Source organism: Abramis brama, assembly GCF_963993115.1.
Source record: "Abramis brama genome assembly, chromosome: 20".
Classification (NCBI taxonomy): Eukaryota; Metazoa; Chordata; class Actinopteri; order Cypriniformes; family Leuciscidae; genus Abramis; species Abramis brama.
Genome location: NC_139982.1, coordinates 23,996,051 through 24,019,785, shown reverse-complemented (window position 1 = coordinate 24,019,785; position 23,735 = coordinate 23,996,051). Strand labels below are relative to the sequence as shown.

At 37.5% G+C, this 23,735-nt stretch overlaps 1 protein-coding gene across 1 annotated transcript in view; it reads left to right on the top strand.

Annotated features, from left to right (window-relative positions):
• shank2b (SH3 and multiple ankyrin repeat domains 2b) overlaps positions 1-23,735 on the top strand; it is a 99,204-nt gene that overhangs the window by 17,770 nt on the left and 57,699 nt on the right. Inside the window, exons 5-11 of the mRNA XM_084094168.1 lie at positions 2,505-2,613; positions 3,684-3,835; positions 5,749-5,916; positions 6,479-6,595; positions 9,274-9,351; positions 13,274-13,340; positions 23,062-23,404. Coding sequence (XP_083950294.1) covers positions 2,505-2,613; positions 3,684-3,835; positions 5,749-5,916; positions 6,479-6,595; positions 9,274-9,351; positions 13,274-13,340; positions 23,062-23,404 — 1,034 coding nt within the window. The remainder of the gene's footprint in view (positions 1-2,504; positions 2,614-3,683; positions 3,836-5,748; positions 5,917-6,478; positions 6,596-9,273; positions 9,352-13,273; positions 13,341-23,061; positions 23,405-23,735) is intronic.

Here is a 23,735-nt window from a genome sequence, read left to right as displayed (position 1 = left end):
GCATTTAAAATTCTCCCTCTCGTTGCTCTGAGCTTTCAAGCTCCCTTAATAAGTTATTATATTATAGCTCCATAAGCCGCCAGGGTTTGCAAAGGATGACGTAGGAACAGCTTTGTGTACGTCCTTGTTTCTGAGGAATAGATATTCATCCCACTTCGATGAATTATAAATGCAACAGTTGCAAATGCTTAGTGGGGACTTCATTATGAAAAGTTAAAAGGTGAAGATGTTAGGTCGTGAGTGTGAAGAGTGGTTGAAGTCCAAATTCAAAATATTGGAGGGAGTTGTTTCCCAAGCCCTCCTCAGACTTGAAGCTCTCGCAGGTTGCCAGATTGAGGACTCACAAAAGGAATGAGCGCAGTTGACAATGGAAGAAGACAAGCCTCATGCTGCAAGTTTATCCGCGTTTTAATATGCCTATAGGGTTTTTTAGATAGATGCTGAGGTTTTTTAGGTTGGGTAGAATCTGCAATCGCTGACCCAGTTTGTTTGCTGGCTTCCTTAGCTGCAATGCGCTGTGTTTTCCAGCAATTGGCAACCCGGGGTGTTGAAATACTATAGGGTAAATTGGCAGATCACACAGACTGAAACAAAAACAGACATTCCGACACGGAACGCACATTTCAGAGTAGAATATCTGGCTGTAGTATTGTTTTTCAGAGAAATTATGTGAACTATAAGTATGTGAACTAGTATAACATATTATGGTATTTTTATGCTTTAGTACAATTACATACAGCACCTTTAAAGAGCTATTTCTACCTGATCTGACCCATACAAATGTATTTTATTGGCTTAATCCATGGAAAACTTGTAATAACTGAAGAATCCTGACTCTTCTCATTCAACTCAATAGCAGTTGCTCGGCTGGCACATGAATTCTGCCACCTTTGCTTATAGCTCTCATAACGCATTCAAGTCATGTTGAAAAGATTGTATATACGTGACCCTGGACCACAAAACCAGTCACATGGGTCAATTTTCTGAAATTGAGATTTATACATAATCTGAAAGCTGAGTAAATAAGCTTTCCATTGATGTATGTTTTTTTTAGGATAGGACAATATTTGGCCGAGATACAATTATTGAAAATCTGGAATCTGAGTGTGCAAAAAAATCGGAACATTGAGAAAATCACCTTTAAAGTTGTTCATTTATGTTCGCGAGTATGCACATTCACTCACAAAAATAAATGTTTTATATATTTACGGTAGGAAATTTACTAAATATCTTCATGGAACATGATCTTTACTTAATATCCTAATGATTTTTGGCATTAAAGAAAAATCGATAATTTTGACCCATACAATGAATTGTTGGCTATTGCCACAGATATACCCGTGCGACATGTGACTGGTGACGTGATCCAGGGTCATATATGAGAAAACATGACAGACGCTATGGATGCAGCATCTGAAGTTGACAGTAAATTTGTTGAAATGTATGAAATTGTCTTTTTTTCACTAACAATACAAGTACCATGTTGCAAGTACAATATTTAATAGCATTGTATAATTATGAAAATAATTGGATAATATAACCTTCGGTTTACAACACCTTCATAAGTAAGTGCATAAAAAGCAAAAACACACCTGATGCTCATTCTTTATTCAGCATTTTGTAGAACTATAGTAAAGTCCCTTTAAGGCAAGTCATTCGGGCAGCTATTTCAGTCATGCAATTACAGATCCTATCTCTTTGAACGGGAAAACATCAAATTCTCCAAAGCCGCTCACCAATTTTATAAGAATATATGGCTACTTTTGTATGATTATCAATGCAGAATGCCTTTTTCCACCATAAAAAAGGTGGAAACACTAGATAGTAGATGCTATGCTAACTATGCTAACCACTCAGTCCTTGACCCCTTTAACCAAACATTTTCTGGTTGAATTAATCTTGAATGAATAATATTTTTGAATGAATAAAACCAGTTTTAGATGATTTTTGTTGGAAAAACACTGACAAAACACTTTTTGCAACGTAAGAGGGCGAATGTTGTTCCGCTTTGTAGTTAGTTGTTAGCTGGCATCAAAGTGTGAATTATTGAAAGCTAGTGTTGGTAGAACGGGATCCAGAAGTTAAATAATGCAAACTATAATTTTTTGTGCAGGTATGGCAATTACTCTCTTTTTGGAGGCCTTTGTTTGCGTGCTTGGTTGTGTGTTAGAGTTGACGCATGTTGATCTGTGTTTGTAGCATGCCGTAGCTCGCTCGTATCTCTTAGCTATGCCAAATCAGCTGTGCTCCCCCTCTCTTTCTCTATCTCTCTCTCTGATGTCTCTGTACTGGGAGCTGCTCTCCTATCTATTTTTATCCAGCCTTGTATCGTGGCATGTGTGTCCCAGAGATCTCAACATGAGAGAGGAAGTGAGCAGAGACCTTTCACACTCTCGTCAACTGTTCATTTCCCTCACTTGTTCCTGTTCCTTAACTTCCTCCTCAGTCAATGTTTCTTGTTTCCCCTCACCTGCTCTCTCGTTCTCTCTTACATCTTCTGTTAGGTCAACCTGAGAAAATTTATGGAATACATCCAACATCATCAGGTGGACAAAGTTGCCAAGATGTTGGAGAGAGGGTTGGACCCCAACTATCATGACCCGGACACTGGTGGTAGGGGATGCCATATCAGATAACCTCCCAAATTGCCCATAAAGGGCTATTCAGGCCCTATTTAGTTGTTCTCAAACGACTGATTGATTACATTTCTTCTTTATCAACACAGTTTGGTCAGACCATTACATTATATTTCAGCAGTTTATAATTAACATATTTACTCACTGATTTAATCCATTTTTGTTAGGAATGCACCAATACCGTTAGCGATAATTATTATTTTTTGTTTTGTCCGATAACAGACATGATGGCTGATATTATAATATCTATCTATCTATCTATCTATCTATCTATCTATCTATCTATCATTTGGGGTCGGTAAGATACCTGTATTTAAATGGTTTTTAAAGTCTCTTTTGTTCACTAAGGCTCCATTTATTTGTCCAAAAATACAGTAAAAACAAAAACAAACAGTAATATTGTGGAATATTATTACAATTTAAAAGAACTGTTTTCTATTTTTAATATATTTTAAAATGTCATTTATTCCTGTGATGACAAAGCTGAATTTTCAGCTTCATTACTCTTTAGTGTCACACGATCCTTCAGAAATCATTCTAATATGCTGATTTGCTGCCCAAGAAACATTTATTAATATTATCAATGTTGAAAACAGTTGTTCTGCTTAATATTTTTGTGGAAACAAGATACATTTTCAAGGTTCTTTAAAGAATAGAACATTTGAAATGGAAATCTTTTGTAACACTATAAATGTCTTTACTGATTTTAATCTATTTAATGTCCTTGCTGATTAAAAGTATTAATTCATTAATAATGAAAGTATTAAAATCTTACTGACCTAAACTTTGACATGGTAACTTTATATTTACATTGTCTAAAGTCACAAATAAAGTCACAATTACAGTCTCACAATGTGATTATATCGTACAATTGTTACTTTGTTTCTGTGACGGCAAGTATCCAGTATATAGTCCAGTATATTTTACATGTCTAATTATTGTTTTGATGAAACATGTAAATCCCTTGATTAATATCTTGCTTATATTAAAAGAGATTTACATAATACATATTAATAAACTTGTTTTTTTTGTGCTTCTGGTCCACAGAGACACCACTAACCCTTGCTGCCCACCTAGACAATATGGTGGAGATTATCGTTACTTTGAAAAACGGTGGGGCTCATTTAGATTTCCGCTCTCGGGATGGGATGACTGCCCTGCACAAAGCAGCCAGGGCAAAGAACCAGATAGCTCTCAAGGTAATAAATGACCTCATCCTGAACGGCGGCACGACTTTATGGCTGTGTTAGAGTGATCCTCTTCATTGATTGTCATTTTGTTTTTTTGTTTTTTTTAAAAGAATGACGTCTTATGGTGTCAGTGACTCTGCTGAGTTTACACAGGGTACATTTATTACCTTGACAGTATACTTTCATTCAAAGCACACTTTGTATATATATATATATATATTTTTAAGGAATCAGTAAAGTTTTTTTTTGTTCATTGTTACTTTCTTCTCTTAACTACCATTGGAAATAATACTGCTGATGCACTACTGTTTTGTGCCTTGAATATTGTAAAACAATTTCCTCTCTGCCGTTGCACTTATTGCAGTATATTGTACGGTATATTGCTTGCCGGCCGTTTATTTAAAAAGGCCTCATGCTGAATCTTAGTTTATGTCACTTCAATGTGTTACAGCCATAGATTTCCTATTTTCATTACTGGAGAGGCTGGGTTTCGTAATGTTAGTTGGAAAAAAAGTGCTTGTAGTCATTTAGTTAGGAACTAGGAATGTACTTTTAGTCATGCAGTTATAAAACTGCTTGGTTGTATACAATTTAATAAAAGCCTAGACATTGTCATACCAATTGAAAAAATCAAGCGCATTTGTTAACATACATATCTATTGTTTTACATACATATTTATATTACATTTTGCAGAGTATTTAAAGGGATAGTTCGCCCGAAAATTAAAATTGTGTCCTCATTTACTCCAAGCCTGTATGAATTTCTTTCTTGTGAACACAAAAGTAGATATTTTGAAGAATGTTGGTAACCAGAGAGTTAACGGTAGCTACTGACTTTAATAGAAGGAAAAAAATACTATAGAAGTCAATGGCTTCCGTCAACTGTCTGGTTACCAACATTCTTCAAAATATCTTCTTTTGTGTTTTTAATGATTTTTGGGTGAAATATCCCTTTAAATTTGTAGGTTTTACAAGTTCAGATTTGTTATATTTGGCTAATAAGATGTTAAGTGTCTGTTTAATGATTGCTTACAAAAGTTCAAGGCGTTTCTTCTGAGATGTTCAAAAGTTTGGGGTCAGTTTTGATATATTTATTTATTTATTTATTTAAAGAAATTATATTTTATTCAGCAAGGATGCATTAAATAGATCAAAAGTGACAGTAAAGACATTTATAATATTGTTCTTTTACCCTTTCTATTAATTAAAGAATCTTGAAAAAATGTATCATGGTCAACTGTTTTCAACAATAATAATACTAATAAAGAATGTTTCATCAAATCAGCTTATTAGAATGATTTCTGAAGTGTCATGTGACACTGAAAACTGGAGTAAGGATGCTGAAAATTCAGCTTTGCATCAGGAATAAATTTGATTTTAAAAATACATTAAAATAGAAAACTGTTATTTTAAATGTTAATAATATTCGACAATATTCCTGTTTTTACTGTATTTTTGATCAAATAATTGCAGCCTTGGTGAGCATAAGACAACATTACAAAAACTTACCGACCCCTAACTTTTGAATGTTAGTGTAAATTAACTGATTTTAAGTGAAGTCAAAAATATAATTTAACATCACTGAATTAACCTAAATACATTAAGCTACAACAACAAACCCAAAGGGTTAGATGACATAGAAATAGCTCCTTAACAATTGCACAAATTGTATTTTTAATTTGCCTTGTCGCACGTGAACATTAAAAAAGAAATTGAAAAAAGTCCCAGCGCACAGTCTCAAACCCATCACTATCAGCTATCTTGAGCTGTGACGTAAAAGGAAGCAGACGAGAAAAAATAGTTCATTTCATGCTTTAAGGCCCTTCCAAAAACCTTTCTCTGCTAAAACATAATCATAATACTGTATTTAATGTATTTTCCTCTCTAACTAGAATCTAATCCTATGTCTCTTCCCTCTGTAGACTATGCTGGATTTGGGAGCATCTCCAGACTATAAGGACCGTCAGGGTTTGACTCCACTCTACCATACAGTGACCGTAGGTGGAGACCCGAGCTGTTGTGAGGTCCTGCTGCGTGCCCATGCCAGCGTCGCATGTCATGATGAGAACGGCTGGCACGAGATCCACCAGGTGGCGCTGTCTTTCACATTATAGTTAGCTGGTGTCATTCAATAAAAAGGGTTCTTAAAGCTTTCTTTTGGCTAAAAATGTTGAGTGTGGCTGCGTGGGGTAATATATGCACCGTGGAGTGAAGCAGTGGAAGTTACACTAGAGCTGCAGTTTTATATGACAGCAGCTTTGTTCAATTAATGGACAGGTGATGAGATCAAACTAGTTTTAACGTGAGCAAATCATCAAGTCTGCCTGTTGTGACGGCGTACTGACATCTAGTGTTGTGACAGGTGGACTGCAGGATGCCAGTCATATTATTTCTGTGGCGTTTTTGATCGCACTCTACTGGGAAAATGGAAAAGCAGCATGTAGGGTTTACTTTCAGACTCTTTGAAAGATATGAGATGACAGCGTACTGAAGGCTTAATGATGTTTTTATGTTTCAAAAGACTTCTGGATCTGTCGTAGGCTACCGTTTGAATTTTTAAGGCTCACAAATGCTTTTGTTCAAGCAGAAACTGTTATAAGATTCTTATTTTTCTCACAAAAAGGATCAAACTAGTTCTCATTTGTTCATCAGGCTTGTCGATACGGTCACGTTCAGCACCTGGAGCACCTCTTGTTCTACGGAGCGGACATGAGTGTGGAAAATGCATCTGGGAATACAGCTCTCCATATTTGCGCCCTGTACAAACAGGTATGTACTCAACACAGTACCTTTAATGATTTGAAGTCAGCTCCATTTAACCAGTCGATAAACAGAGGTTACTGGCGTCATGCAACAGAAAACACTGTCAATAGGAGTATATAAAAACCAAAACAATCAATAACGATTTCGGGGGAGAAATCAATAGCACCCCAGGACTAGAGAGATGAGATTGAGTGCAGCAGGGAAGCTTTCTGGGAGAATCTTTGGGACTGAACTGTAAAAAATAAAGGTTGCAGGATGGGTTTTACTTTAACCTTTCGAAGTTCTGCGTTTCTTTAGAAAACTATGCATTTTAATCGATGATACCTGTAACAAATAACTGGAAAACTAATAAAATAATAGCCTATTAATAATATTAATTTATATATACAATATATAAGTATATATTAAATGTAAATTATTTACATATTTTTTAAAAATTTGTATTAAATGGAATGTAATATTTTTTGTATGTATTTATTATAAAAATAAATATTTTTTAAACCTAGAAACAAATGCAATTTTAAGATTCTGCACTATTTCAAGGTCACTAATAAAAAAATAAAATAAAAAAATAATTAATTTTTTTTTTTTTTTTTTGTAAAAAAAAAAATGTAAACCTGGAAACAAATGCAATTTTAAGATTCTGCACTTTTTCAAGGTCACAAATAAAAAAAAACAATAAAAAAATTTGGCATTGACCAAAGAAAACATACCAAGTTCAGAAATTCATGTTGTCTTTTTAATTAAAATTGTACTGAAATATTATGCTGATGATAATTTGCAAATAAATTTAGCAAAATGCATATATATATATTATAAATATTTGCTGTAAATATCTTGTCTTTTTTCTCATTCGTCTATTGGGAAGGTTCAGGGTGGAAATGATGCCATGTTCATTTGTATAAATGCCAATGACCGATTGCACTAATTACACTGTTCAGTATTCACCATTGTCTCCCATTCTATCCATGATAAACCCCAAACTGAACTGGAATGCTCATGACTATTAGCACCAGCATTCAGTGTTTATGAATGGACAACGGCCCATTACGTTCACGACATTAAGCAGCCAGGCATATAATCACCTTATGTTTCCTCTGTGGGAGATCTAGTCTGCTCCGTCAGCTCGGGGTCACAGCATGGGCGCCATTGTCTGCTGGAACTGCTAGCGCTAGCGGTATTCACTGTCGCTCTGTGTATAACATCATATTCCTGCTGTGTCATAGGTCATATTGATCCCACATCCACTGTGTCACTTTGGTTTACACCAAAGACAAGCATAAGTATATAGTTCTAAATTTAAAAGAATAGCAGAGTCCACTCCACAACTAATAATAACAGCACAGAGAAACAATATCATGGAAATAACTTTCACAACGATTTTTTTTTCAAGCTGATGAATGATAAAAACATCGACAGCCAATCAGAATTCATCCTTTTAAAGTGGAAAATGACAACACTGCGGTGCATGCTTATAATAAAAATAACATTATTGTGTGTTGGTGTGGATGCTAATATAGTTATATTTATATAATAGTATATATCATTATAGTTATCTTTATAATTTGTTATGATTGATCTTGGTGTGAATGGGCCTTTATATACAACATCTGTAAAGGAAGACGTAAACATAGAATTCAATATGTTGTACTGTCTTGAAGTCTAATTTTACACAACCTCTGTACTTTAACATTACGAACAACGGAATCGAACGAAATGTACGTCACTCTCTCACAGCCTCATTTTCATTTGCCATCAAAATATATATGCTGTTAAATACAGTTGAAACAAATCGCACCACCCCAGGTCTTATGACTAGAAAATATAGTTTATTTTAAGGTGAGAAAATGTCCCTGCCGATGGCAAGTGTCATTTATTGATTTATGGAGGCTCTTGAGTTCACTGGTGGCCACATATGATGTATCATGTATTTCTAGAGCGTTCATCCTGAGCCGACCAACGAGGTCGTTATTTGAAGTGATCGGCCGCAACGAGGCGAAACCTTTGGCGGAAGATGCTTCATTTGTCTCGGCCGTCAGGTTATCGAGCCTCGATTGTTTGCGATTAAACCCTATTGCGCCGATCCGTCACCATATCAACGAGGAACCTGTAACCGGTGCCAAATGCAGGCCAGGGATATTTTCATGTGCAGGGAATAGAAGAAGCATCCTCACATGTGATTATGTCTCATATACAAGGGCTGGCAGCTGCTGTGAAACTAGTATTAGAAGGGAGGTAGGAGGAGAAGGCATTGGAGGTGTGTGTATGTGTGCGATTGTGTGTGTGTCGGTTTAGTGGTGAGGCATTCCGTGGGTGGGCTGTTGAATCCAGCTGGATATAGTGGGCTGGAGAGCTACAGAGCTCTGGATCTCTCTCGCTCGCTCTCTCTCTCTCTCTTTCTGCTTTTGGTTCTCACGTACACATTCACACATGCACTTAGGCATTGCTGCAGAGACCCCCGATCCTTTCTCTTTGGGTGTAGACTTTGCTGTAGCATCACACTTGAATTGGACTTCCCAAAGCTGAGGGAGAAGTCTGTCACTTTTGGATCTGGGTGAGATGGGATATACCTCTTGACGTGTCTAATTTTGCTCTTAGAAGGTCAAGAAACACAGATAGTAGAGCATCTGTTAGAGGTGGATCATATTGAATTAATTTCTCTATCATCTGCTTTTCTTCTGAAGGAAAAGTGTGCCAGGGTTCTTCTGGTTCGTGGAGCCAGCAAAGACGTCAAGAACTACAGAGGACAAACGCCCTTTCAGGTATGAGAACGTGTTGGTTTGGCTACTTTTTAATAAGTGAATAAAACTATTTTTTCACATAAGCTTGCGCATGGAAGTTTGCTATATTTTGTTGGTTTAGTGTTGGGAAAAAAGATGAGTGCAAAATGAACTTGGGTCTATTTGTTGTTCTGTCGGGCAGAGCTCTTAATTAATTAGATGGAATGTCAAATGGAAGCGCCGGCATTATGTAAGACAGCACTCAGAGAACAATGTGTGTTCAATGTGTGAACAATGAGGGTAATTAATAATTTTATTATATTTGTTTGGTATCTTCAGATAATTAGGACCTGGATAGGGGAAATAAAGAACGTCAAATCAGTTCTTATAGTTTTCTTAAACGTTTTAACTGAAATAAGCCAGCGGAGTCAGTTTTTTTCCTGGTAAAAATCTCTTGTTCTCGTGTTTGTTTACCTAAGGAGTTTCTTTCTCAAATGTCAGATTGTGACATTCAATTGCTTGTCTGACAGCAATGGACATGATCCAAGTCTGTGGCCATGGGCTGATGACAGTGTTGCGTTTACTGTTCAGTTGCCTTCAGTAATGGCTGTGACTCCAATGCCTCTAGTCATTAGTTATTTATTATATTTCAAACTGAAGCCATTTTTGCACCATAAAGTTAAAACTGAAGTAATTTTATTATTAATTGTTTTTTTTATTATTTATCTTCGTAAAACTACTGCAGTAGTCAGCGCGTATTCTTAGAAATATGTATTAAATCTGAAGCAATTTTGTGGCATTAGTGTGAATTATAAATATAGGTATGAAGAACTTTTTGTGCCAATAACTTTTTGTGCCTTATTATTAGAAATATAGTTAAAACTGAAGTAATTTTTGCGTCAACAGTCATTAGAAACACATGGTTTGACCAGAAAATTAAACACCCTGTCTGATGTTCTCACAGAAACTTAACTCAAATGTTTTCATACAAATAACATTAGAATAAAATCTACAGGGTGATTAAGAAAAGTGTATATATATATTTTAACATCTACAGTCAGTACCTACAAATTTAACATACTTTTTTAATCTTCATTATGAGTCAGTTAGAGTTGCTGTATGAGGAAAATAAAATAAAAAACCTAAAGATTTACTGCCTTGTGTTAATATCTACAAATCATCGTGGTTGTCAGGCAGAACTTCAATCATGACCAATCAAATTAAACGGAGACGGAATGAATAATTTAAATATTTAAAACATCAATTCAATTTCCAGTTTCAACATACCTGTTTGAGTTATGATGCCAAAACTTTGTATTTTAAGTATTGTTAACTTAACGTAACACTTTATTAATGACAACATTAGGGTTTACGTTGTAGTTAATAGTGACTATTATTAGCAAAAAAGGTAAAACTAAAGTAACTTTCATTTTTGCACCATAAAGTTAAGCCAACACAAGCAGAAGGAATTTCTCCTAAATCGGAACATTTATGAATTAAGCAGAACTTTTATTATTTTATGAATAATTTACACAGAAAAAACTCCATCTTCAATTGGCTGGATAGCCCCGCCCATTCCAAACAGATAGCCACGCCCTATACTCACATCATTGGTCGAGCCGCTGTTGTCGTGTGAGGCTGGTCGGAATCCTTAATCAAACAGCAATGTTTTGATTGCACCTCAGAGACACAGTTTACACTTTTCAGGGGAATAAAACTACAAACGATGTGTCTATTTCCAGCTCGAATAAAAGTGTTTCAAGATTGATACAGGAACAAGCTTATAATGTTTAATTTACATGATTGATTTTACATTGCGATATATTATAATAGTAATATTTTAAGATCCAATCTTTTAAGTACCCACTTCTAATTACATTTTTTGATTATTTTGAGTTCATTTGCTATTAAAACGACATAATCCTAACCCATAATCGCCACCCCTCATATCACTATCATAATGAATTATTAAAGCTTCAAAGCAAATGCTGATAGCAAAATGCCATGTACAGTAAACCCTTTAATAGCAAACACGCCAACATCAATACTGTACTAGACCACCCACATAATGAAAGCTTAACCCTTTGAAATGCAACCTCCTTGACACAAATAACCGCTCTTCGCTGCATCTTTCATTGCGTTTTTATTCATAGTTTGATTTCATAGTGCACCGACCTGTTCACCCAGCAAAAGCCTTTTTACAATGTAGCATTCAGCATTTGTGCCAGGTTTTTAGATTGTGGTTAAAGTTTAAACACCTTCAATGCAATATCCAGAGTGGAAAAATACTTGGTTTGTACAGTACTCAAAATATGTGTTGTTGTTTGTGCCTCAAGAAAAACTGTGGCTTTTATTAGCAAGATGGCACATATCGCAACAGTAATCCAATGGCAAACCTCCAAAACATTAAAATAGAGCTGAGATCATTAGTTTTGCTGTCGGCTCTACAGTCAAACGCGTTAAGTCAAACATTAGCAACACTTGCTGCTACATTTAGTGTTCATGGCTGGCCTCATTGTGCTAGTTGCTCGGTTTACAACCTCTAAAGCTTTGAACTGACCCTGCTCACTCCAAACCTGACGTAGGAGTGAAGTGTTTATGTAATGTACATATCAGAGCTCTCTTGATGCGTTGTTTAATGCGCTGTATTATTCATCCCATGCTGCTAAAATCATATTTCACGCCTCGGCGATCGCTCGATTACAACTCATTTAAGCAGCTCATGAAACTTCAGGCTCTCCTCTGGAACGCTCCGATCCGCCTGGTTAAACAGAACTTCTCCCCGGCAAAATCAAAAAGTGTTCAGAGCAAATTGTATTACAGCTGCCCTTTTACTCTGAGAACGATGATACTGGGTCAACTGCAAACCGAAAAGTTCCAGCTCTTACTTAATAATGTATGTTCATACGACAGCGTGTGTGAATAGTATTGAACAGTTGAACAAATTTCTTAAAATATTTGTTTCAATTCTAGGCCTTTACCGTGTTGATTCACTTACCTTGCTGTTGTGTTTTTCTTCTTAACTCATCTAGCATTAGCTCTGTGCTGCAACCAAGCACCGTATTTCATTTGAAAAGGAATGCAGTTCTTCTCAAGCTCATTATGTAAATCTTAGCAACTAATTTAGTTTAATGTGAATGAAGTCTGTGTTTTATTACTCTTAGGAATCTAGTACTCCCAAACCCACAAGCGTAATGCGTGTTACTCTGCCTTGGTGCACCATTTCAAACCTAGTTTTGTTCTCACGACCAGACTTGGTGACCAGACTGATGAGTAAATTATAGATCTTATAATAGACTGAGTAACTAGCTTTTTAAAGGGTGGTAAAATTAAAGCCATTAAATAGAAATGAACATCTGCTGAATGGGAAGTCGTGCTATTGAACAGTTTTTTTCTTTTTGTTTCATTGCTGTGAAGGCCCTTTTGAGGTTACATTAAGCTTTGCTGGGAATAGTTCACTAAGGCTACAGACTGCAGGTAAATGTGCTCGTATGTGACTCAGATCTGTTTTTGTCATGACAGTGTGAACAGCACAAACCACATGGAATCTGATCTTTAAGATTCTGATTTGGGCCACTTCCATATGTGGTCCTAAATCTGATACAGGGCTGATGTTTTGCAATGTGACCTCAGTCTGAACAGTCATATCGGAGTTCATGCGACTTTTACGTCACTCTAGATCGACATTCGTCACAATTCTGCACTCATGGGGGTCACTTCAAAGATTTTACATATCCGAAGTTATCAAGACAGTTGTGAAAGGTAGTCAGTGAAGGACAGTGATGTGTCAGAGCTCACAAATCTGCATCTAGGTGTTGTGTGACAGTGGTCTTATTTTTAATTCAGTCGGTCTGACTATAAGTTTGCAGACTGTTTTATGCCAAAAAATGGAAAATGGATAGAAAAATTGTGATAGAGCCTGTGAATGAATGAATCTAATATGTTATATATGTTTTTTTCAAAGGTGGCAATAATTGCTGGAAATTTTGAGCTTGCAGAGTCCATAAAGAATCACAAAGACGCTGATATTGGTAAGTTGGATTACCTAAATATACATGCAATGTAAAAAGGATACAAAATTTGTATCCATGTACTTAAAATCTGAATCCAGACCAACCAGTCCCATTGGCAATAAGCAACAAATATAATGATAATGTGTGCACACTGAATTCCAGTCGGAATTTTGGAATAATGAATTTACACCTGGTCTTTTTACGATCGGATGGCCATCCGATCAGAGAAAACGCACAAACTGACCAGGTGTAAACAGGCCCTTTGAATGCTTAAAGGTTTAGTTTACCCAAAAATGGACATGGATTCACATGGACAGTTCACATCGAGTCACATGGATTACTTTAATGATGTCTTTACTATCTTTCTAGGGCTTGAAAATGCAGTTGCGTAGGGTGTCAATAAAGGGACAGAAAGCTCTCAGATTTCATTAAAAAGATCTTCATTTGTGTTCCGAAGATGAGCAAATGTCTTATGGGTTTGGAATGACATTAGAATCAGTAATTAATAACAGAATATTCATTTTTTGGTGAGCTAACCCTTTAAAATTCTATCAGTGTAAGCCAAATGCTAATAGTTTATAGAAGAAATATAGACTTCTAGACAACTAAAATTATCTTCAAAACAAAGTTTGATTGAAGTCAATCATGTGTGGTTCATGCTGGATTAATTGCTGAGGAATTATGTTTCATGAATATTAATACAGTGCTGCCTTGTTCTGTAGATGTTTTGATTGGCTGTGATTGTGTTGTGTCATGCAGAAGTTTAGCTTTAAATTTGGATGGCTAAATTACACGTCGCTGTTAGGCCACAGGAACACCTATAAAGTCTTGATTATACTGAAAACGAGCATGACCAAATTATTTAATTCATTTAAAATGCTATTCCTCAGCAAAATGCACAAGAGAGTATCACATTTATTAAGGTGTATGTTATGAATCCATTGTCAGGCAGGCAGCTGATGCTGCAGGTGCAAAAGTTGTACTATGTGCTAAAGGCTAACATAAGCTAAAATGGGCTTCCTCTATTGTTGCTAGTGAGACAGCAGACGTCATCTCCAGCGGCTCCTGTAATTATGCAGTGTTATAATACTGGGCCTCAGCAATTTGTGCCTCTAGGGCTCCAGAAGTGGTTTACTTTAACTTATAATTGTGCGTCTGAACCTTTAGTGAACATACAAGCTCTCTTTATTGTTTTTAGGGTCATTTGCCTATGAGCAAATGTAGTTTTAATACAGCAGCTATATATATATATATATATATATATATATATATATAATTGCAACTGTGTATATATCTTCCTATAACTTTATATAGTCAAGAAAAAGATTGTGATTATGCATATTCGGCAGAATATTTTGGACATAAACAGATGATAAATTATTTTATTTTCTACCTCACACGACACTCTCTACTCCCACAGCTCTAACACGTGTAGAAGATGTCAGTGTTAATTTACCAAAAGTAAAATGCATCCGTATATTTTTCTGACACTCTCAGCCACACTCTGAGGAATCCAGTGATTGAATGCGCTCGTTTCAATTAACGGACCGCATAATCATCTGCCTCATTAAAGGCAGGGAAGGCACAACAGATTTAATTAATCATTAGACATCATTAAACGAAAGGATTTAGATAAAATGAAGTCTGCTCTGGGTAAATCAGACTTTGAAGGACTTCACACGCCACGGATATGTCCGTGTATAATGTAGAGTGGAGATAACGTGACATAAATAACTCATTTACATGTTAATTATTCATAACAGGCATTTTGCATGTACATTTTTTCACCGACTTTCACATATAACACGTGATCCATGTGCATTATGCTTTATATGATATTAGCGATATATGTTTTGGCCCTGAAGGTTGTGTGCACAGGCATTGCTTATTGTCGTTGCACCCTATAGATGGCTTCATGCACCAAACCCAAGCATGCATCTAGAGAGAGCGTTACTCAGTGGGGCTGACCTACATAAGCTACAGACCTTACAGGAAGAGGAGACTCATCCATATACACGCACTTGCACACCAGCAGAATTCCTACTATTTCCTGTTCTGAATATAGGCCATTATCAAGTCCTACGTTTTTTTCTGATTGGAATTGTCACGTTCAAGTTTTTTGTCACATTTGTCCTGGTTTTTCAGACCTGCAATGCTAATCTTTGTCTCACCAACGTGCCATAAAATTGTTAACCTGCTTACTGAATGACATTGAGTGACTTTGATTGCTTTGTCAGTTCATTTTCTGTCTATATTGATGTAAAATGGAAATGTGGGATAATGATTCTGGGACTACACGAAAAAAAAAAAAAGGTTCTTTATTTGCATCAATGGTTCCACGAAGAACCTTTAACATTCACAGAACCTTTCCATTGCACAAAAGTTTCTTTATAGTGGAAAAAGGTTCTTTAGATGTTCTTTACACTAAGGCCCTCTTTACACCTGGTATTAAGATGCGTTGGCGTTTTAGATGATTGGATCACAAGTAGACGAGGCAGACACATACCCGTTTACACCTGGTGTTTTAATCCATCTCTTTTGTCCACTTTCAAACACTTCTGTCCTGATTTCTTCGAGGGGAGGTTCTATGAGTGGGTAAATGCATGAGTTTTTACAGCTCTTTTTATCTATTGGACAAAATAAGCTTGCGCAATTTACAGTTGAACACGCTCGGAGACGACGGAAAAACGTACGCAGAGCAGCAGCTTTCATTTTTGCTCTGATAGCCGCAAGACCACAGCGAACGCGGTGAGTGCATGTTAGAATTCAGGAATGGCGAGAGAACATTGTGCTTGGTGCATTTTTCGTCTTCAAACCAAACTTCGGTCTCCAGCCAACAAAGTTTAAATCCCATCTGGCTAGCGCGCTTCCCACAATGTTTGCGCGTTAGGTCAGTAGGCGGTCTTTTGCGGCTGTTCGAAAGGATTCGACCACGTGAGCGTTTAAACAACGAAAGCAAATATGTTTTCGACTACCTCTGGAAGTGGTCGAAAGTGTTTTAGAGCTGTATTTAGCGTCATCCACTTGTGATCCGATCGACCAAAACACATCTTAATACCAGGTGTAAACAGGGCCTAAGATAAAATGGTTCTTTTGAAAACTGTTCACTTAAAGGTTCACTTAATGGATCTTATGGAATTGCTGTGAAAACCTCCATTTGGAACCTTTATTTTAATAATGTAGCTATTCGGAGAATAGCACTGACCTGAAGTCTAGATGTAGTATTATGCATCTTCTTTGCTGCAGCTGTCAGGTTTTCCTTATACCTTTGGGTAACAGCTCTGACATAAACACAGAGATTCCATCAGCGGAATATGGGAATCAGCAGGCTTCCGGATGTTTCAATATGAGGCGAAAGGAACCTTTGACGGAATGAACTGTCTGGCCAGCTGTGCACTGATATTGTTTTTATAAGGTTTTGATTGAACAATCTTCAATAGTTGCACAGTTTGCCATTGTGTCTAATGCGTCACTCAGAGAGGAAACAGGAACGGCTTGTTATTTTCATGCGCATAGTGGCAGGGGATCCGGTAATTACGTGTCACATGTTAGACCACAGCAGAGGGCACAGTGCTGGAGCTTTAATCTTCACAAATTCAAACCATTTGGGAAGGTTTTGCATTTCCAAAATCCACCAAAATCCATTGGGTTTTGTTTGTTTATGTGTGCCAGCCACCATGCCTATATGTTTAAAATGAGCACTGTAGTTATGTATGTAAATGTACATCCCATTTAATGCCACCCAATGGTTGCCATGGTTCCCGAATCCGCACAATAATTGGCTTAAGGGATGTGAGTTTGCCTTGTGCGCACTTGTCGTTGCGGTTGAGAAGCCAAGGATGTCTTGGAGCCTGGCTTACTATCGACTTGGTAAAGCATTTGAAATGGCGCAGATTTCAAAGAGCACTCAAATATTGTGTGAATTATGGGAAGTTATGCATATGCACACATGCAAACGTACACACACACGCAGGCTCATATTGCATTCTGCCAGTCTATATTAGATATTGGGGCCGCTGGGAAATATAATACAACATCTTGAGTTTTAATCATGGCTTATAAACAAGACCAAATTCAAAGCATGACAGAGTGATGGATTTCAGTTCACCACCCAAGTTCAAACCTGCGCCAGCTTCGATCGAATAGGTTGAGCTCTTTAGTTTGAGGTACACTGTCAAGTGCAATTTAATGACTATTGATTTAATGAGACTGTGGATACCAGCTGCGCTGGCCAGCCCCTCGGAGGCCCGACGGAATTCTTTGTTACGTATAAAGTCCTTAATTAGGTGAAAATGTCTATTCATCTTTAGCTCCGCTCTGGATGTGCAGAGGATTTAGAAATTGCTGACACATATGAAAGGATGTTTTCTTTATCAGGAAAGATTAATCAAAGCAACCGAAGCAAGGGCGATCGGCACTGGGTTTGTTAATGGCGTGAATGAAGAGAAGAAGAAGGAGAAGAAGAAAGAGGAGGTCGTCCGCAGAGAGTTAACTCACAGGGTTTGCGTTGGGTTATTTTAAAGTGGAGCTTGTTTTATTTTGAATCATGGCAATATCACAACTGCTCCCTTAAAGCACATTTACAGCTCCCCCTGGGAACCAGTTTCCAACGATTTTGCCATGTTAGTACTTGTGTATGAGTTGAGTTAGATATAAGAAGCTGTCAGTTTTGTCATTTTGCTGGTTCATTAGAGCACAGAGATGGGATTTAGATTTCTAATGAAGCACAAATGGTGTTGGATTTACTGTTCCACTCTGTCCATCATGGCAATACAAGTCATCTAATAAGCAGTGCACTTTGGGAGATATACAGTGGGGTCCAAAAGTCTGAGACCATATTGAAAATTTTGGATTTATAAAAACAAATAAAATTTAAATCCTCTGGTTTCACAGACAAGGGTTAAGCCTAGTCCTAGTCTAAAACATTTACTTTTTTAACTGAAAGCAACTAGCATATCTTAAAATATGTCTGTGCCATCATTTTGTCTCAAGATGTCACCAGTAATGTTTTTTTCTAAGGTTCAAAACGGTAAGCTTGTAATAATGTCATTACGTTATATCTGTACACATAAAGGTGTCTAGTAGGCTATATTGCGTGTGAAGATGTTGGAGGTGGAGATTTATATAAAATAGATATATTTATAGATTATTTTCTCACATACTTGATATAATTAAACAATTTGATGGAGGATCCAGAAAGGTTCAAACGACAATCACCAGTGACAACTGGAGATTCACTCGTTGTAAAATGAAAAAGACTTCGGACTTCGGAGTGGCTACAGAAAAAAAGAGACTGCAACCGGGCCCACTGAAAACAAGGATACATATCTGAAGGGCTTTTGAAAGGTGGCGTGAAGTGTTTTGTGGGGGTTCAAAACAGACGCAGAGACGGCTTTTTGCTGGTAAGTGATCAATAGATTTAATCAGCGCGATTTACTGCAATGCTATTTTTCCCTTAGTTGGTCAGAACAAAAGTGGATGTTACTTACTTGTTCAGATGACATTTTCTGGAGAAAATTCTTATGTTGGTCATGCTTCCAAGAAGTAGAATCTGTGATTGCGAATGACAGTATCCACACCGGCGTGGTGACTGACAGCCGCACATTCTCCTCAAAACACTGGATTCATCCGCGCTGTTCCGTGCCGAGGCACAACCCACATAAAGTTGATAATTCCGCTAATAACTGCAATTGCAGATTTCTAACAGAGATGGCGACAAAGAGGAAAAATTACGGACTGCAGCTTTAATATTTAGAATGATTTTTTTTTTATATGTTCAGTTTTGAGTTTAAGTTTTAGTTTTTTTATTTTAGTTTTTAATTATTTTTTATTTTTTATTTTAGTACTTCAACTTTTTTCTCATTTTCATACGTTTTCATCTAATATATTGATATTTTATATAATTCAGATTTATTTAAATTAACACAATTTTTTTTTAGTTTTAGTCAACTAATCTAAACAAATTTGTGACATTCACCATGTGAACTCCTTAATTTTACATGTAATTTGTATGCACTATTTTTTTATTAGAATGTAATATCTAAGGATTTTCACTAGTGGTTTCAGACTTTGGGATCTCACTGTATGTATCAACTCTATGTCCATCTATATGCTGATGACATCATACCCTGACACAGATATTAATATGCAAGAATTCCTTCCTCCTTGTTTCCTCAAATATCTTTTTTCATCTCATTCCAGAAAATGGGAGGGGGGGGGGGGGGATAGAAAGAGACAGAGTGAGAGAGGCAATTGTGAATTTCTAGTGTGAAAGGAAGGACAGCCCACATACATGGGTAACGGGAGAATTCACAACCCGACAACTTGCACTGACTAATTTAGACATCCATCCCTTGGTTGCTTAGCAACACTCGGGGGCTTGATTCCCATACAGCTGTTTTGGTTAGCCGACAAGGGTTAAAATCCCCAATCAATAACATCTCAAGTTAATTCAAACATCTTGATTGCGCCGTTCGGTGGGCGGCCGCCAGCGATTTTTAAAAACACTTCTGATGGTATCGCGAACCACTGATGGGCTGAACTTGAAGGATTTTGGGCAATTGTGTTTATCTCAGTACTCTGTCTCATAATAGTAGTGTTTTGAATCAAATTATCCCAGCATGGTCATGTCAACCAGCTGATTCAACAACATACTCCAATCAGTCTTCTGCCTTGTCGACCTAGAGGAATCCAGATGGGGGAGGCTTCAACTGATAGTACAGTCAATGATTTGGTGAGGGGAAAGAGTGATGAAGAGAGAGAGGAAGGGGGCGGGACGAAACGGAAAGAAACGGAGCCTGAGCGAGAGAGTTAGTGTGCATGTATGTGTGTCAGCGAGAGAGAGAGTACCGAGCAATGAAAAGTGCGAGGCTTGTGCGCTCTGCCGATTCCTCTCGCAGTCACAGACGGCATCATGTGGAGCGGGCACTGTCACCACAGTGCTTGCCTTCTCCGTAACCCTCTCCGTTGTGCTTCAGTGACCGAGGAACCCAGGTCCAGGAGAACCTGACCTTCCGTTTCCAAGTTCCTCACGGACATTTCAAGGGAGTTATTGAAGTCTCAGTCTCTTATACTCAGAGGAGATATGAAGTCTTTACTGAATGCCTTCAAGAAAGAAGGTAAGAGGTGATCTTTTGGTCGGAGGGTTTTAGAGCAGGGGTCTCCTGACCTTTGGTGACTTTTGTTCCATAAAAGGTGTTCGGACTTTTCTTAGGTGAGGAAAAAGTGTTTGAGCTCTATTATATATTATGACAGGATACAAAAAGGAAACCAAAGTTGAATCTCGTAAGGCCGAGAGTGAATTAGTCTGAGGTTGAAAGAACATCACTGTGAGAGAGTCATTTCTGTCTTCAAGGAATTCAATCAACTTCATGCTGTGAAATTCCATGGATTTTCCTTCCTGAAGAGTTCCTCAATATGTTTGTTATACCTTTCCTACAGTTTTGTTGAGTGGAATTGGTACATTTTATAATTAGAATGCTGCAATTGGAATGTTGCCACTTTGATTTCACTTGTTTGAAGGAAATGACTGTTTCGTCAACATTCCAAAACCAGTGTTTTCCGGCAGCCAATGTGCTTGTGATGTCACCGGCTTCAGTTGGTGCCAGAAAAACCCTGTTTGTTGTGCTCTGTGGGGCTGTCCATATAAACCATCTAGTTTATCAATGCTGGTTTCTTTTTATTGGCAGGTTTCCTGTGGCATCACCTGCCACATCAGCGGTGGGGCTGGGTGGATTTCTTCCCTGCTTGTGGGGGTTGGGTTTGAACATTAGTGCTGTAATGATCCCTCTACAGTAGCCTTTTAAATAATGAACGGGAGCATATGTACCTCTGAGAGCGTTTGTCATGAACATCATCCAATGAAAACCCTTCCAAGACAGCGAAGGTGATCTAATGCTCCAAGTTGCCATTACGTCAGCACATTAAGGAAAAGGGGGGGACTATGTGTTTAGCGGTGTAATTCTCCTCTATGCTTCTCCTGGGTTCTTTTTCAGAATATATTTATAGCGTTTGTCTCACCCAGCCAGTGATATCTAGTTCATGCGTGAACTGTGTCTTTCAGTGGCCTAGTGTTTCCGAGAAACAAGCTTCTTTGGATAAAGTCTTCCTGGACCACCTTTAACATGGCAGCGGATAAATAAATATAGGCATTCATCATGCAAACAGAGAACTCAAAGGAATATCCTAGACCTGAAAATGGGGGTGTTGTGGAGATAAGGCTTCATCTGGCCCTGAAATTTGTGTATAACACCTTGGAACCACAGAAGTTGGTTGCTGTGGGTGTACTGTATGTCTCTGGAGACCTTGTGATCAGCATATTCTTGTTGTTGAAGAAACCAAAAACACATTGTTTAATCTATTAAAGGAATATTAAGCTGTAACTTTAATGTATTTGACTCATCTAGTTTGAAAAAAAAAGACCCAAACAGTAAAGCGTTTACAAGGTCAATGGGGTGATAAAGTAAAAGTTATAGCTGAAGTGTGTAGTTTTTGCACCAATAGCAACACCAAACTGAGCTGCAAAAAAGATTGTTTTCAGAGGGGACCTACAAAAAGCTTGTCTCTGCATATTATCCTGGGATATGAGAAATAACACTACTGTTCAAAATATATTTTATTCAACACTTTTATTCAACAAGGATGCATTACATTTATTACAGTATTGACAGTAAAGATAAAAAATAATATTACAAAAGATTTGTACTTCCAGCAAATGTTGTTCTTTTGACGTTTCTATTCATAAATGAATCCAGAAAAAAAAATAATCACACTTTCCAGAAAAGTATCAAGCAGCACAACTGTTTTTTAACACTGATAATAATAATAAATGTTTCTTCATCACCAAATCAGCATATTAGAAGCATTTCTGATACCAAAAATGTATATATCTGTTTACATGGTGCAAACTTCACCCAGAGGAATACATTAGTAAATGATAAAATCCATTGACCTAGAAAAGTAAGCCTACCTCAAAATACTATTTTTACATATCAACTAACTAATAACCATTTTAGAATGAAACATTACTGAATATATCAGTATTATTGTCCCTAACGCTTCCCGTTTGTAAATATGTATTTTGTTTACAGTTTACATTTTTGTTTACAGCATTTATTAACCTTGGATAATGTTAATTTATCAATATACTTTAAAAAAAAAAATATTTCTTTCATAATACAGCGAATAATGTTATTTTATGCAACTTTAAATTTTAAAATATATTAGTATATTAAGAAATGAACACTTATTAATAAATACCGGGAAAGTATTTGTTTATTGTTAGTTCAAGCTAGCTGTTGCAATAATGTGAACGTTAACCTTATTGTAAAGTGTTATTGAGCACACTTAACCAGGCATATAACTTGAATCCGACCATGTATTTAGTTGTGCAATAATGACTTGATAAAAAAATTATTTGAACGCCAGCAAATTTATTCATTATTCAATAAATGAGCATCAAACTGGGTGATTGTGAACTTGATGAGCAGACAGCTTTCGGTCTATTAATGTGACTAAGTTCTTTATATGAGAAAGAAAGCAAAGCGCAATCTACTTGAACACTCGTTACAGTGATCTAATTCTTGCCACTTACAGTGGAATGAAGGACACGTAAAAAAGCTGATCTACTTTGATGTCGGCAGAGTACTTGAAAGTCCACTTCACACTTTAAATAAACAGTCTATTCTATTCTTCATATTTAATCACTCTCTCTTTCTCTTTCTTTTTATCTCTCTCCCAGTGCCTTTCCGGGAGGCACCGGCAGGCACGGGTCGGAGCAGGCCGCCTCAGCACCAGGGTAGGAGCACGCTTGCCGCCCCACGCGTGCTGCTCCGCTCCAACAGCGACAACAACCTGAACGTCAACAAGCTACCGCTGGAACGCTCTCGCTCGCCCTCGCCCTCTCCTGTCGCCTCCCCCCTGCGCAGCCTCTTGCCCCGCCACCCCCAGCAGATGCAGAACAGCCCCAATGGCACGGTGAAGACCATGGCTCGGGGGGGACGCTCTGCCCGAAGCCGTTCCCCTTCCCTGGGCCGACTGGGGGAGGGAGACACCCGGAGACAGACCCCGCAGCGCCACAGCAGGTCAGTGGCCATCCCATAAAGAAGCAATAGGGGTTCTTTTTTAGGACAACTGTCAATATGCCCATGTCTGACTGTGCGTCCACTTTTGTGTGGGTCCCTCATGTCCAGGCTAGAGTGTGTCCCTTTCTGTGAGGACAAGGTTGTTTTTAACTATTGCCACCAGAGGCCCTATTTATGGCAAATCTGTGTTGTTTTTAAAAGTGAATGCAAATAGGTCAAGTGTTGGGAATTGGTGTATGGGAAGTGGACTGGACTGCAGAGATGCCCTCTGTCTGGCTTTTTCGTAAAATTTACTTTTTTGGATTCTTTAGGATATTAGATCTGTATGCAT